At 39.9% G+C, this 16,826-nt stretch overlaps 2 protein-coding genes and 1 long non-coding RNA gene across 3 annotated transcripts; 1 reads left to right on the top strand and 2 right to left on the bottom strand.

The window, feature by feature from the left end:
• Nucleotides 1–333: 333 nt before the first annotated feature.
• On the bottom strand, nucleotides 334–9,631 carry wasf2 (WASP family member 2). The gene is made up of 9 exons (XM_078266912.1): nucleotides 9,506–9,631; nucleotides 7,907–8,071; nucleotides 7,558–7,692; nucleotides 7,195–7,348; nucleotides 6,003–6,120; nucleotides 5,744–5,865; nucleotides 2,992–3,150; nucleotides 2,402–2,901; nucleotides 334–1,745 (listed from the first exon to the last, which is right to left on the bottom strand). The coding sequence occupies exons 2-9, from the start codon at nucleotides 8,037–8,039 to the stop codon at nucleotides 1,588–1,590; spliced, it is 1,479 nt and encodes a 492-aa protein (XP_078123038.1). The 5' UTR covers nucleotides 8,040–8,071; nucleotides 9,506–9,631; the 3' UTR covers nucleotides 334–1,587.
• LOC144528393 (uncharacterized) lies at nucleotides 8,676–13,884 on the top strand. The gene is made up of 2 exons (XR_013502897.1): nucleotides 8,676–8,913; nucleotides 11,491–13,884. It is a non-coding gene; the product is annotated as an uncharacterized LOC144528393 (long non-coding RNA).
• Nucleotides 10,890–15,838, bottom strand: LOC144528390 (putative methyltransferase-like protein 24). Its single transcript, XM_078266913.1, has 5 exons — nucleotides 15,370–15,838; nucleotides 14,337–14,435; nucleotides 12,956–13,092; nucleotides 12,495–12,762; nucleotides 10,890–11,730 (listed from the first exon to the last, which is right to left on the bottom strand). The coding sequence occupies exons 1-5, from the start codon at nucleotides 15,694–15,696 to the stop codon at nucleotides 11,425–11,427; spliced, it is 1,137 nt and encodes a 378-aa protein (XP_078123039.1). The 5' UTR covers nucleotides 15,697–15,838; the 3' UTR covers nucleotides 10,890–11,424.
• Between the last annotated feature and the right edge of the window lie 988 nt (nucleotides 15,839–16,826).

The following is a 16,826-nucleotide window of genomic DNA, read 5'->3' as shown; positions in this document are numbered from 1 at the left end:
TAAACTAAAGCAATCTCCAACATAATCACTCTGCAAACCCACTGTGTCCTTTTAAAAACTACAAAGCAGCCTTGGTATTAGGATAAAGTGATTATGCAAGAGGTTTTGCTCTCCTCCTACTCATTTTCTGAACTTCAATACAATTGATTCATGTTCTCACCCCCTACACAAGTCGGAACTGGGCACTGTGAAAAGGTGTCCACCACTGATATGAAGAAGATGAGTGAGGGATAAAGCATGAGGAGTCTTATGCCAAGGCTTGACACTTGGGAACATGTTGTTCAACACACAGCATATACACTATTCATTCTCACAAAAAATAAATCTAAATAATCACTGTAATTCACTCTCTTTATTAAAATAACTATAATCATTTGGAAATTAAAGGCAGGAGAAGCTTTGGCAAAGCATGCTATGTGATTGTGCTTTAACACAGGCACATTTAAAATAAAGGCACTTGAGAAATATGTGGTCCACACTTAACATCAGTCGGTTCTAATGTACATTTGACTCAACGGCAGGTGATAAGATTTTTAGAAGAAGCTGATCAGTGACAAGTGTGGATAACCAAAATAAACCTGCACTGATACTGAAATGCAGTATAAAAAGGCACTTATTCTACATAGCATAGTGATTAAAGCAACAGAGCCTAGTTGATCCCCAGAAATGTTCAAAAGAAAAACTGCAGCAAGAAATACGCAACAGAGCTGAACCACAATCCAAAATGAAACGTGATCTCATCAAACACCCAGGTATCTGCCATGATGAGCCAATACTTCCCCTATCATAGTGAATAAGTCATTCATGAATTTGTTTATAAACTAGAACCATGTCACATCCACAAGTGAATTGTTCCCATGACAACCACAGAAAGAAAGAAGATTGAATACAAATGAGAAAAGGAAAAGTGGCAAAGAAAACTGTACTTTAAAAGGGATATAAAAGGATTGCATTAATTCTCTTTAGTAGACATGATTCAATATGTTATATAAACTTTACATCTATATCTTATAATCTATGAGAAAGTTTGACGTCAACACCTTATGTCTTATCCACTGAGTACGTACAAATACTGTGTGTGGAAAAGGTTGCGTGCTTGTGTGTGTACTCCCTCTCTAATGTCCTTTGCCTTAATATACTTAAGTGGATAAAATCAGACATTTGTCCAACAGCAAAGTACACATGATTCTAATAGCCACTAAGATGAAGAGGTGATGTGTTTACATAAAGACTCAGCAGAGAGACGTGCATCATATCACACAACACTCTGACATCAATAACATCCAATTAAAGCAACAAGATTGGGGACACAACCAGGCACACTCACACTCTTTCTCAATCTTTGGACTTTTGCACCTCTGATCAGAATAATTTGGGATAAATAAAAATAAATGGTTCAAGGAATGTGATTTGTAATAGGTCACTTGTACATACTATGTGTGCATACACTCAAAATCTAAAAGATACACAGAACATGGACCTGTGCTTCACTGGTATTAAGAATGTAATCTGAATGGAAATACAAGGATGCTGTTTAAGGCTAAGGAAAGATACAGAGGTGGTAGTGAAGGCGAAACGGGATGACAATCACTCAGACCACTCGTCATCGTCAAACTCTGAGGAGTCATCCTCGCTGTCGCTGCACTCTACAGCAATACGACGGGACAGGATGGCGGCCACGTCATTGCCGGAGTGATCCCTTTTCTCCTGCTCCCGCTGTGCCTCCGTCTTACGCAGGTTGAAACCTTAAAGGGAGTTAGTGAGGACAGTTACAGTGAGTGTGTGTGCAGATGGGGGATCTCTATATCTTTCTATTTTTTATTCTCAATGTATGTATGTTATTTGCTATTTGTTATCTATGTCCACTTTAAGGACAAATTTGCTTGCAATAAAAATTGTAATTTAAGACAAAATGTATATTTTATACCTAACCAAAAAGATATTATCAAGCCCCTCATATATAGGTAAAAGTAGGGAGGGAATGTCATCATGTTGTATTTTGTTTAAATCGGGGAAAAAAATCCACTTTGCCAATTATTTTTGAGACAGGACAAGAACAAGTTTGCTAGCCCACAAGGATACACACAATGTGTTTTGGTCACAAACACTAAATTTAAGTATAATTTTGTCTGTTCACAAGAAAACTCTATGGGGTAACTTTAAGGCATAAACAAAGAGATCCTCATAATGCAGCAGGTTCCCCTCAGTTTTATATTAAACATATTATTGGATGAGCTTTACCAATGTCTTAATGTGTGAGCAACAATTTAATGTTGGAGCCGGTTGAAGTAAAGCCAATTTTAGCTATTTCATAACCTGTTGGATGCTGCATTCACTGTAATGTATATGCTCATTAGAAATAAGTCCATTTTATATTGATCTGTTTCCTGTAGTGTCCTACCTTGTCGGATGGCCTGCAGCAGGTCACTGCGAGGATCATCAGCAGCAGGCTCTGGCTGAGATTTAGGAGCAGAGCTTGGTGGCGCCCCACCACTAGAGGGAGGAGGGGGAGCAGAGTGGTTGAAAGATGAAGGAGGAGGGCCAGGAGGAGGTGGAGGAGGAGGAGGTGGTGGTGGACCACCACCTCCTGTAGGCATAGGTGGTGGAGGAGGAGGAGAAACAGTGGACATAACAGGGGGAGGAGGGGGAGCAGGTGGGGAGGGATAGGCTGTGGAAGAGGAGGAGAGTGGAGGAGGAGAAGGTGGGGTGTCGAAGCCAGGAGGAGGTGGGGGAACCCCAAATCCAGAGGGTGGAGGAGGGGGAGGAGGTGCAGGGGGAGGGGAGAGGTTAGGGCGAGAGTTGGGAGGGGGAGAGGCCATGGGGGGAGCAGGAGGTGGGTGGTTTGGACTTAGCACACTGACACGCTTCGGGGTTGGTGCCCCGTACCCTCCGTCATTATTCCTGCAAGTGACAGAGTTAAAGTTATTTAAGAGGATAAGTTAAAGGACAAAATGGACCCTTCAGTTGGCTTAGATGCAAGATGCTACTTACGCCATGTCTGGAGGTGGAGGAGGCAGGAAGTCATCATTGCCAGGCAGAGAGAGAGGGGAGCCGGGATCATAAGCGTAGGATTCGGTACTCATCTCGAAGCCTTCAGAATTGAAGCCATCTCCAGATCCAATACTGCCATTCAGAGCCTCAGAAGAATTCCTTAAAACAAATTTAAGACATCACTATCAGCCCAAAGTTTTGTGTGTGTATATATGTATATATATGTATATATATATATATATATATATATATATATATATATATATATGTATATATATATATATATATATATATATATATATAGTGTGTTAGGAGTAACGCTACAAAACGCACAGTAATGTATTCCTTTTTGCAGTAATATAACACATTGCTCATAAAATGTCAGTAATATTATACCCGTTACAATCTCGTTATAATGTCATTAACACATACAACACTTTTTAACCCGACATATATTGGTGGGGGGGGGGGGTTTTAACTTCCCCAACACCACAAAACATTATTTTCAGGCGTTATTACGCTGCATTGAAGCGAGCTGTCCTGTCACTGTTCCCTCCACCACAATTCAGAGTCAAGTAGGCCTATTATACGTTTTACTTCCCTATTTATTTTAAAGCTTTAATACTTTGCAGATTCAGATTAATAATACAAAATATTATGAATAAATGATGATGTACTATAGTGGATAAAGATGAGACTTGTGGTGAAATTCACAAGCTACCTGCCAAGTCATACTTCTGCTGTTATTTTGGTTAAAGTAACTGAAAAGTAATGCAAAATTAGTGTAAAGCATTACAATTCAAAGACAGTAATATTGTAATATAACTAATTAATCTCAAATGACAGTAACTAGTAATCTATAATGTATTACATTTGAAAGTAACTTTTATTTATATAGATCAGAAAGCAGAAGAACAAAAATAGTGATGTTGACACTTGATGGTGACTGGTTCACACAGCCATTAAAATAGCATAAAGTACAGTCACTTACACAGCAGAAAGATTGGCTTGTCCTTCAGTTTAAGAGCTTGACAGGGAGTTTTTTTCCTGATCAGGCCTGGCTTGTGACTGAGTTCCAAGCAAGTCGGGCAAATTAAATACTAAATTACTTTTAAAACAGATTGTTGTTTATGTGCTTTTCAACGTATTGCTTTTTAATTGTTTCTATATTCTTTAATTTTTCTATTTATTTAATAAAAACAATACACCGAAGAATAAATAACAGCAGAAGAAACACTACCCTATGGCCTGCTGTGACTCATGCATTTGTTTACTGCAATTTGACATTGACAGCCAGTTCTACACCCAACCCCCTGAGAACATTTTCAGACAGGACATACCACCCATATCACTGTGTACAGATTGGTTGATAAGATAGGTGAGAGTGGAATTTACCATGCAAGTGCCCATTCAGTACTTTTACCGTGTTTAAGGGATAGTTTGCATTTTTTAATGTGGGATTGTATGAGGTACTTAAAGGAACACACTGACTTATTGGGGCTTTAGCTTATTCACCGTATCCCCCAGAGTTAGATAAGTCCATACATACCCTTCTCATCTCCGTGCGTGTGGTAACTCTGTCTGGCGCACCCACTGCTAGCCCAAGTAGCAGAAGTTGCAGTGCTTCGCCTTCTGAGAATATAGTTCCCAGTTTGTATACGGTTAGAAGATGTCTGTGTCTCATGTGACGTTGTGATTTGTATAGCCACAGCGTGTACACATAACAAGATGTAATTAGGAAAATGTTGGCATTATTTTGTCACTTATTGGGAGCAGTAGGCTAGATGGAGCCGGTTACCTCCAGGATCTGGGCTAAACTAGGATAGCGGTGGGTGCGCCAGACAGAGTTACCACACGCACGGAGATGAGAAGGGTATGTATGGACTTATCTGACTCTGGGGGATACGGTGAATAAGCTAAAGTCCCAATAAGTCACCATGTTCCTTTATCCATAGTCAGTGTATTAACTTCAGGAGATGGCTGTCGGCATGCCCACAGTTTCAAGAAGCAAGCAGGAGTAACAACACAGAAGCTAAGCAATGTACTGCAGTCAAACAGCCCTTTGTGACAGGGAACTGATGCCGTTATATCACGCTCTTCAAAGCCACCAGACTCCTTTGCAAAAACAGTAACTTTACCTAGCAGAACACGGGTGTTGCAGGTCTACCACTGCCTCTATCGGTTAGTTTGTTTGTTAGCTTTGTTAGTTCCTAACCCTTTTAAAACATTAAAGTCACACAATAACATAGACAAACAGCAACTCTGGTCTTCTGCAAGGTAAAATTACTGTTTTTGTCAAAACAACAACAGCCCGTCAGAAATGGCTGTCTGACGGCAAGGTAAAGCGGTGAAAATATTCTAAATATAGCGTACACGTATAAACAGATATTGATTTTTTTTTTTGGTCTTTTTTTTAGGTTGCTAAAATACGATTTGCTGTGTGGCCCAGTCCACAGTAGTATATTGCTTAGCTTCCGTGTCGGGACAAAACTGTGAGCGTGCCAACAGCCATCTCCTGTAGGTAACAGCTCATAAAACAGCTAGTACCTCTTACAAGCTCACTTGAAAAGATCCGTACTATCCCTTTAACTAGAACTAGAGACAGAAATGATAAAATCATTAAAATTAATTATTTTGTATTGTTGCTGAAATGGATTCAAAAGCCTATTGGGCCTGTGGATGACCATAACAAATACACACTCCACCAAACTGCAGAGATATCCACCTCACTTCACACAATTTCTCAACTTACATCAAATCATTCTTTGGCACCACAAACTCCGCCCCCATCTTACGGCGTTCCCATTCGTCCTTTCTGGTCTTGATCTTTCGCGGATTAAGCGTTCGTTGGTTCAAATGGTCTTTCTTCTCCTTCTACTCAGAAATGAAAGAGTGAAAAAGAGTCATGGAGGGTTGGATCCAAATGCTTTCATTTGATGTCACCAACAACGTTCCAACCCAATGGCTGTTGTGTTACTTGTTTTGTGTGTTTGAGCATGTTTGTGTCTCACTCTGTGTTTGCGTTTCTCCTTCATGATGTCCTTGGTGTCCTGCAGCATTTTCTCCTTCCACAGGTCAAAGAAGTAGGAGGGATCAGTGTAAAACTTCAGGGCCTCTTTACCATCGTCGCTGTAGACAACCATTTTACAAACATTATCAATACATTTAGGTCTCAGTTACACGTCATGTTACCTTGTAGCCACAGCCATGAGTAACATACAGTGTTTGTTGAAGTGTCAAACACTTCCCCTTTTTATCTCAATAAAAGAAACGGGCAATTTTTGTCACATACTACCTAGTATGCAGAGAAGTGAAAAGGTGTTCCATATTCTGTTAATATCTGTCAAATTAATACCACTTTCACAGTCAAACCAGTCACAGACAGAGTCTTTGTAACATAATTGGACTAGCTTACACTCTCGCTCTGCTTGTCATTGATGCCACCTCTGCGATAACTTATTACACAGACGTCACCCTCTACTGGCCCAGCACCCTTCTGTTCTGGTTTCTAATTAATCATACTTCCGGTGACATGTCATGCCTTGTGCTCAATTAATATTCAAGATCTCAAGGATAGGTGTCAGCTTGGTTGTGACACATATAGTTGTTTTTCCCACAGAATTTCTTCAGTGCTGCTTTGATTCAATATACTTACCGGCAGAGACATTTACATGCAATATAAATAATTTAGTCCCTTTTGCCATTGAGTCTATCTGAGTTTAGTCAGTGTGATTTGTCATTAAGGTAAGCTTGTTTGTTACACAAATTGTCAAGAAAACCAATCAAGAACTGCCTGAACATAAGTGGGTCAAAATGAATTTCTCTATAACATGTTGACAGACTAATTGCACAGAGTACTGCATAAGCATGATACATCATAAGGATCTTGCAAATGTGGGCTACATGTCTCCTAAGAAACAGGATAAACATACCAGCAAATTTGACATGTTCATTTTTCCAGCTTTTATTGGGGACTGACACACAAAATATAGTCCAGCCACTTTTTGAGACCCACTCCTTGTTGCATATGCATCAGAGAGGTTGGTTTAAATAATGTATAGTCATGACAAAAATATAGCATGCATGTGTGTGTTTCCATGTGTGCGCATATGCATGCACATGTTCTTAATATTTAATGCTTGTTATGCGCCAGTATTTGAACATGAGCCATGGATGTGTATCTGTGCGTCTACTGAGACCTACCGGTATTCGCTGAGGTAGTTAAGTGGTGGGGGCGGATTACAGGTTTTGTAGGTGTCCTGTACAGGCATTGGCAGAGATGGCCTGGTGAACATCTGCTGGTCCTGGTTCAGACTGCTTCGGAAGGCCTTACGGGTAGTGATGGCCTGCAAAGAGACTAAGAGAGAAACATACAGATGAAATAGAAAGAATAATATTAAATATATATTGTGCTCAAGGGGAACAAGGTTATTTAAATAGCAAAGTTGTGTGAGTCAATGTTTCATTTTATGTTAAATTTAGCCGTATTCAAAATAATGAACTACTCTTATACTAACATCAGTAGAAATATTAGTAATAGTAACTGTAACATGTGGGAGTACTTACCTTCCTCTTCTTTGGGGTCCAGCTGGGTGACTTTTACCTGCAGTCGATCCACTCTTTCTCCCAGTTTATTTACTCTGATCGCAAATGCTCCAGCCTGGATAAACAGCTCCCCAAACACATCCTCTGCATATTTACCTACACAGACACATAGACACGATTTTCATTGATTGAAGTATTTGTCTGACACATGCACAATAAATACATATATTCGCAACTACATCCAAATACAACTTTGCATAAACGTGCAAATATACACAGGTCATACACATTTGCCAAGTGTTGTCAACCATTAACATAATATGTTAATGACAGGAATAATGACACCCAACCACACACAGCAGAGACTCACTGAGGCTGCCGAGCTGGCGGATGATGTTGGCCAGGCTGATATTGGTGACACATTCCAGCTCACTGCGGATGTTGGAAGGGATGGTCTGTCGACACACATGCCGTGGCTCTATATTCCTCGTAACCAGAGGCATGGTGGGGTATTGTGTGTAGGGGGGGCCCAACCCTGATGGGAAAGAGGAGGTGGGTCATTTGAGGAACAGACATACTGTACGAAACATAAGGGGACTAAAAGACAGCACTGAGATGTATTACATACAGCTGTGGTACTAATAATTCTAGAGCTGAAATAACAGTTCAATTAGTCTACTGACAAATATTTAATCAACAACCATTTTGATAATGGATAGATCATTTAAAGTAAGTTTTCTAGCACAGATGACAGGTCCAATCTTTTTAAATGTGATGATTTGCTGCTTTTTGTTTTTGTTTGTTTTATATCACTGTAATTTAAATCTCTTTGGGTTTTGGACTGTTGGTTGGAGAAAACATGAAATGTAAAAGGCATCACCTTGGGTTTATAACAATTAGAGAATAAACACAACTAATCAAAAGATAATACAAACAGATTACTTGATCATAAAAAATAATTGTTACTTTCATCCCTATATGAGTCACCTGCTCATATTACCCAGACACGCATGTTTAAATAAACCCCAACCAGACAGAGCTAAAGCAGAAGCAAAACTAAAGCTGCATCACTCAGAAAACACCCACATCTACCCAGTTTCTGTGAAACAGGAACATTCAACATAAGAAGAGAGAGAAAACTGGTGCAATAATGATTTATGCACCATTATGCTTACAGCAGTGTAATTATTTCAAATTATATTGGACGAATCACATTTAGTGTCTGACAAAGTAAACTCCCCACACAAAGCAATAACTCTACAGTGCCATAGGAATCTGTCCAGAAAATGACAACTCCCATAGGTGCTCAGAGATATGCAGTGACTGCAGACTCTCACTGCTACCAAGACAGTGCAAGAAGGCAGAATTTAGCTAACTGTAAGTATACCCTGCAGTGCTTCCTATTCCCCGTTCCGTTTGCCTAATTACAAGTGTTCATGTTAACGTTGGGGCTTCAGATTCATGATTCAAATGGCATTAGTAGGTGGATTCAAGTCTGCACTTTTCTTTGGGTTGATACGGGCATTGTTATGCGTGTTTTCAAACCGAGAATGATTTAACTCTCTGAGGTTTATCATTTATTTCATTGAAAGTGGAGCTTGTAATTTCTAGTTAAAATGCAGCTCCTCGCTGTGTGGTTAGTGGCATGTTTGGCATACGTACAGTCAACCGTTCTCTGTTAAATGGACACATTGAAATTATTAATGTTTTACCAATAAGTTTAATATCTTAAATACACTCTAATCATTTTCCTAGAAAGGCAACTACAGGAGAAGAAATGATTCGGAAACGTTACACTTTTACGCCCACAACATTAGCTAAAATGTAACTTGGGATCTCGGCCTTGTCAGAGCAGGAAGTAACTTGTCTGCGCCTCTTATCGCTCTTATCTCGAAGAAACAGCCAAACAAAAGTATGTTTACATATTTCACTTCATGAAGACAATACTGACTAAACATACTTAACTTACCGTCAAAATTGGCAACTGTAGACTCTCTCTATACAGTGTGGTTGTTATCCTGTCTCAAGATTTTCACAAGAAATGTTGAGCGGTACAGTACACGGACGAGCTACCAACGTCCCGGGATTGTGAACTTCTGATTGGGCGAGCGACTGAGTTCCTCAAAGCTGATTGGCTAGGGCGCCTGTTTTTGCTGAAAACAGGATGTGGAAATTTCAACGTAAAAAGCGCAACTCCACCCTAACTAGTGGCAAACAGCTGTCCGTAATTTGCGTAACGAAGGGCGGAGGCAGAAGCACATTGCTACGTGCGTTCCAGCGAGTTGGAACGCGTCCGAGGAATGACAGGCATTGGCCTTTATGCATAAGTGTAAAGAAAAAAAAACTCACTGTGAAGGAAAGCACTTAGCTAAATAGATAAATAGCTGTCATGTGAGCCTTGCTTGGTTAGTGTTAAGTGCGTCCTTCACACCAGCTCAGCCCATGTAAACTGGAAGTACACGGTTTATGGGAGGAGAGGCAAGTCACTGTCCAGTAAAGTTTAATCATTTATTCAAGTATAGGAACGTACGGTAAATGTTAGTATTGAGACAACCCGTTTGTTTGAAAGCTGCAATAAGATAGCAATGATAGCCTTGTCTTGCGCTACAGTGCCTACATATTAGACTTACTTGTGTTAGAATAAACAGTTAAGAAACTGTTGCAGCCACTTCTTTTATTTTGCTTTATGGATTATGTGCAAATATGTTGAAAGGAAAAGACTCTATACTTCAATTACTACACTTAAAATTGAATTGGAAATACACACTCTAGCATTAGGTATCAAATACATCATAATTATATTCATATGCTTGTATCTACATACCTCTCCACATATGTCTATCTTTGTTGTCTTCTCTTATAAAACAGATTAAACTTCCATATTAAGTCATGAGTTGTAATTGTATACTTCCATACACACTATAAGGATGATTTGTATAGGTTTGCATTTGGGTGCAAGGTCTATCTAGTGAGGAAATTGACAATAAATGTGCTCATCTACCTCCTTTCATTAATTAATCACATTAATCTAACACCCTTTTTTCAATTATTCACATATCAAAGAAAGTAATGTAAAACATTGTTTCTGCCAGATGCCACAAATGTCAATGTACAGTAATGTAACCCTAACTGAGAAATATAACCCATCTTCTTATGGAATCAATGCTGTTTGTTAATGTGTTTGGAATTATCAGGACTCTCCAAGGACATATAAAGTGGTAGTCAAGGACTTTTGGGTTTATTTTAGTATTTTATTTTGGTATTAATGCACATTTACAACACGGTTTCATTGTTTTCTTGTTTGTCATACAGTAGACAGTGGAGTGCAAAAATGCATCAGTACAATGGACGCATTTCTGTATATTTCACACTAGGCATTAGTCTCAATATAATTTAATCTTCTCTTCAATGTAAATAATTATTGCACATAACATTATTTTAAGGCCTACAGAGATGTACACAAACATTAAATCTGTTAAATATACATTCAAAGTACAGATGGATCAAAATAATGGGAAATGGGTGGCACTGTGTGATATAATATTGATAAACATTTATGGTTCAACAACAAACAAAAAAAAAGTGTTGGTACCTGCCAGACAGCTATTTGGTATTTAGCACTAATTAAGACACAATCTGCTGTTTTTTCATGTTAAGTAAGACAAAATAAAATCTGTAGATCTAGTTATTATATTGTTGCACTGTTGCCCTGTTAAATCAGCAAGGCCACCTTCTGCTCCATATTTGGTCAAATTAGCTAGGATTTCCTCTGAGGGTGGAGTGAAGCAAATGCAGATCCTTTCATTTCCACTAGAGGGCGATGTCATGTTTGCCTGATGAGGCCATCCACAATGCCTGGTCATGTGTGTACACATTCATGTGTGGGTGTCATCGTCCTGTGTTGGCCCAGCTGAGTGTGTAGGAGCTGTGACCATTTGCTACTGTCTGTTTTAGGACACTGTGACCCTCTCCTGCAGAGCTGTGGACCAGCCTGAGTCCAGAAGCTTGGAGACCCAGTAGGACACTGAACCAATAGCGGAGCACTTCCTCAATGGTTCCGCCCACCTCAAACCCTGCCCATTGCAGGTGCACTGTGGCAACCAGATGATGGACACTCTGCAGAGTTCCCGACTCAATCAAGTTCTGGAAAACTCTCCACTCAGCACTTAGCAGGTCAGCATACAGGAAGTGAACCTAAAGAGAATAGAGAATATAGAGGAGAGACTCAATATTGTCCTGTAGGACTACACAATAATGATCATTTATTCACAATACAAATACAAGCCCAATGTGGTTTATAAATCAATATATAAAATAAATAATAATAATAATAATAAAACAAATTAATATTTAATTATTTGTAATATATTGCTCATAAATGAAAGCTAATTGAGATAGCCATCCTAAAGATATCATGCATCTGTTGTTATTGCAAGAGAAAAGTTTGTTGAAATTGACAAGAATTGTAAAAGTTTTGTACATATTCAGTACAATTCATGCTACTATCTGTATTCTTAATAAGACGACAGTATTGTGATGTTTTCATGTTGTGCAGTGTTACTGCTTTCCATAGCATGCCTGTTTGTTATCTTAGACTTATCTAAAGTAAAATACTTGAAACTCTAATTAAAATCTTTATTAATATTTAGAAATGGATGTCTTTCACCACTTCTTATAGTGTCATCCCACATATACTGAAACTATAGGTATGTAGTTCCCTCTTGTGGCTGTAGGATGTAACTGGGCCAGTGTGTGATTCACGCAATTAAATTGTTGCCATGGCAGCCAGGGATGGCCCAGAGCCCTGTTGCTATGGGAACATACAAGTAAGAGAGCTTTCTGGATATATCGGGGTGAAAAGACTCTAAGGTATGTTTGTTCGGCAATGTTTCTCCAAGTGTGTGTGTGTGTGTGTGTGTGTGTGTGTGTGTGTGTGTGTGTGTGTGTGTGTGTCTTACTGTGTGATGTCCCAGAGCTGCCATGATGTCTGCCAGTGTTTGAGAAACACTACCCAAGTTGCCTCTTGTTTTCTGCTTGCGCTTTCTTGGAGCTCGCCACTCCAGCCACAGCTTGTGCTGGCTGACCACGCCTCCATTCCCATGGTTACTGGCCAAACTGTTGCCAAGGTGACCACCAGATGCATTGGAGTTGCTGGGATCAAAACTGTGGACTTCACATCCCAGCCCTGACACAGTCTTTAGAAAGTGTGCATCACCCCCATCCATACTAGAGAGACGAACAAAAACACAAAAAGATAGACAGAGAGGCACGGGAGCACAGAGGTGGTTTGAAGATTATTGCATGCATGATTAAATATGCATTGCATTGTTTATTCCAACTCTGCCAGTGATATGAATGCATAAGCATCATAGCACATGCACAGACACATGGACATAGTGTACAGACATAGGGGGCACACCTAAAGGAGTATGCAACACACAGTCTATCTGCAGCTGGAAGGAGCCAGTCCTCCGCACACAGCAGCCAGTGGGGTGAATCTGCAGGGGGCTGTGATGCCTGAGCCTGGCCTGGAGACAAAACCCTGGAGCAGTTCAGCTGGAGATGGACAGGAGAGAAGAGAGTCACATAAGATGGGCGAATAGAAGTCTGAGAACAGTCTTACACAGAATAAAGGAAGTTAAAGAAGAAGTTGTGTGAAAGCTTGTCTTGTGAAATGTGTGAGAACATTTCAGACAGTGAGGGGTGTTTCTAAGTATTAAGCATGAATTATTTTCTGGTCAAAATGACTCTTAAGTGTGAGATTCAGTTAATGATAATCATTTAACTTAAGTAACTCATCGTAATTTCTTGGTATTGAATAATTATAGAACAAAAGCGAAACAATATACATGGTTAAATAATTTTCCCTCCCAGTTCCCCAGCACTTACATATGTCTTAACTCTTGTATGGGAGTTTCCAGTCTGGAACTGAAAGTCCTCACTGGCTTTAGATTTTGTAGAATTCTGCTGCCAGGATACTGACAGTGCCTGACTGATCATATTACTGCTATGTTAACCCCCACACTGGAAGTCTGCAGTTGGAGAAGTGAAGTAGTTGTAAAGTGAAGTTTCTATTGACTACTCTTAAGGCTTGGCAAGATCTAACTCCTGGCTACAGTATCTGTAGACCCCTTGTAAGCCAGAGTGTAGCTTGTGACCTTCAGGGAGGGCCCAAAATATTTGATCAGTTGTGTGAGGGGTCACAAGATGATCACAAAGACAGTCAAGTTATTTTTTTCTATGATGTTTTTGTAAATGTTTTTTTTTTTCTCATGAAATACTGGATATTTTTTACCCTTTCTATCATGTGAAACTGATTAAATAAATCTATCTGAAAAGAGAAATTAAGGTTAAATTGCTCACAGCTAACTATGCAACCTTTGATGAGGGGTCAAAAACAGACACCACTTATTTAAAGGGTCATGAGCCAAAAAGATTGGAGACACCTACATTAGTATACCTTCATATTCCTTCATATCTTCACATTTTATTTAATCTCATCTCAGAGATTAGAGTTGCTCATCCTGTCATTTCACACTGCTTATCTGTAACCTATTATTATTTTGCAGTCCGTAAAGTATTGTAAAATTTTAACAGAATGTTACAGTTTCACACAGTTATATATTACATATTCTGTATACAAATTAGAATTGTCTAAATTGTGTTAGGTAATGTTATTAGTGGCCTTCAAAGTGCATTCAGACATTTTTATACATTGACATTGCTATCAATGTGTGGAATGTCTGAATGTACACATTGACAGCACTACGATGTTTTAGGTGATGTTCTGTGTAGCCTACCTGTGGCCTGGTGATATATGTGATGATACGATTGACTTCTGCTGCGAAGGATGGCTTGTCTGTCGCCCAGGGCTGTACTTCCAGTGTTCTGGGTCCCATCTGGGAACATGCACACATATCAATATATTGATACTACAGTGCAAGGAATAACAACAGATTCATGGGAATTAAGAAGGGTTCTGAATAATGATTAGATTGACAATACGTGTGTGTGTGTGTGTGTGTGTGTGTGTGTGTGTGTGTGTGTGTGTGTGTGTGTGTTACAGTGCCTCAAGCAAATATGTTACCAGCAGAACTGAGGTCAGAGGCTGTGGCCTGCCTCCTCAACACTCATACCTGAGGCAGAGGAGTGTAGCAGAGCAGAGCAGACACACACACACACACACACACACACACACACACACACAAAAAAGCCCCCACCCAACTCCGACTGAACCCTGTGGTCACCATGGCAACCTTAGTGTGTGTGTGTGTGTGTGTGTGTGTGTGTGTGTGTGTGTGTGTGTGTGTGTGTGTGTGTGTATGTGTGTGTTTGGTGGGGGGGTGTTGATGATTCACTAGAATGAGTCAGAGAGTTTAGCCTTGGGCAGAAAAAGAGACAGTGAGAGAAAAAGAGAATTAAAGAGAGAGGGGATGAGGAGTGATTGGAAGAAGTTTAAGGTAAAAAGAGGACAGATGCACCCACACAAATACACTTGATAAAGGTTGGAGCTCTATGCAACTGGAGGGCAAAGAGAGAAGGAGAGAACAGCTGTCACCTCTCTCTGATCTGGGGTCCGGGATATGCTCACACTCTGCCCTCACCTTCAAATTCAGTACATTTGAATAGTGTTTAATTGGCGTTAAGGTAAGCAATAAGGCATTAAATTAACTTAGGTATGAGTTTCACCTAATATCCATACTGTAACGTTGGAAGACTGCCATTTCTCCTTTAAAAAAAGTAATAATTACCAACACATTCTTTAGTAATAATGCAAACATTATAAAACGAATCCATTAAAATGTATCTTTTAAATAGTGTTATTCAGTTTACCTGACGCGAGTGCATCTCGTTCTCATCCTCATAGGCTCGTGCTCCCTCACTTCTCTCCCCATCTTCCACCTCTACCTCCTCCTCTTCCTCCTTCAGACCCGGACGCCGGGACGGGGATTCCTGTTGGCGTGAGTTCCTCTCCGGTTCGATGCTGATAACCGAAAAGGCAATTTCTTGTTCCTCCACCCCCGCCCTTGCGACTCGAGGTAACCGTGGCCCGACGACAAGGAGCTGGAGCGCTAGGAGAAACGGCGGGATTAAAAGAAGTAGTATTCCCGAACGGCGGGAGAGACCACCGCGGCCCCACCGCAGCGCACAGGCCCGCATACCTTCTCCGTGGCGACACCGGGTAACATCTCCGGCACGGTGCCCTGTGATTCAACTTTTTTTGGAGGGCAAATGAGGAAAGTCCCTGCTGAGAACAAACCTCCTCCTACTCCCTCCCCGACCTCCTTCTTCTTCTTACCCCCAGGGAAAACTTGTTATGACGAAGCGCATTCCTCGGTCGACGGTGGCCTTATTGACACAGTGACTGCCGCTTTATTTAGCCCAAAAGTAACTCATACATATTTAAATTAACGTAAATGTCTCCTTTACAGTCTCGTGTTGTTAAGCAAAGTGCTACAACAACTGCTAGGCTAAGAGACTCCAGTTAAGCTAATGATTTTATAGCACTCCCGCATAACTATGTGAGAACGGTTGTTGCTAAGCGACGAACAAGCAACCCATGCTCTATCATTGAGCGGTGACTAATATCAAAGCTGGTCTACGGTACGGTCTTATTAGAAATTCTTTGCTAATATCTAATATCACTAATATTTATTATTTTATTATTATTATTATTATTATTATTATTATTATTTGAATTAGTAATGCTATTGATTAAGTAATAGCTAAGCCACTGCTTGTGGCCTGTAACTATGTCCTTTTACTAAAGTAGGTAGTCTTGCGGTCTATTTTGACTCAAGTAGGCTACTGTAGCCTATTTTAAGTAGCCTACAGTTTTAACTTCGTTTTTACTTCTACTGCACTCCATATCAGAGGGAAATGTTAAAGGTACTTTTTATTCCACTACATTTGTTTGACAGCTACACCTACTAGTTACTTAGGAGATTCACATTTTACATACTAAACCTATGATTAGTTACCATAAAAAGATACAACCCAACAAAACTGACAGGGAGCATTCTGTTATATAACCCACTACACCCATACTTTGCCTTAAGTAACCTACATACTTTAATAAAAAAAAAAAAAGATTTGAATGCAGGACTTGTAATAGAGTATTCTGTGTGGTTTCTTCACTTTTTTAAAGTAAAATATCAGAATACTTCTACCGCTGATTGTTGAGGAATAACGTTGGCAGGCTGGCAGCTTATAACTTGCTGAGAGTATGGGTTTTAGTTGGCAGTTATTTTGTTTAAATTAAGCACAAATAATCACTTGTATTCAAATGA

The sequence above is a fragment of the Sander vitreus genome, chromosome 14, assembly GCF_031162955.1.
Source record: "Sander vitreus isolate 19-12246 chromosome 14, sanVit1, whole genome shotgun sequence".
NCBI lineage: Eukaryota > Metazoa > Chordata > Actinopteri > Perciformes > Percidae > Sander > Sander vitreus.
Note: the sequence above shows the minus strand (reverse complement) of the source record. Positions and strands in the feature narration are given on the sequence as shown.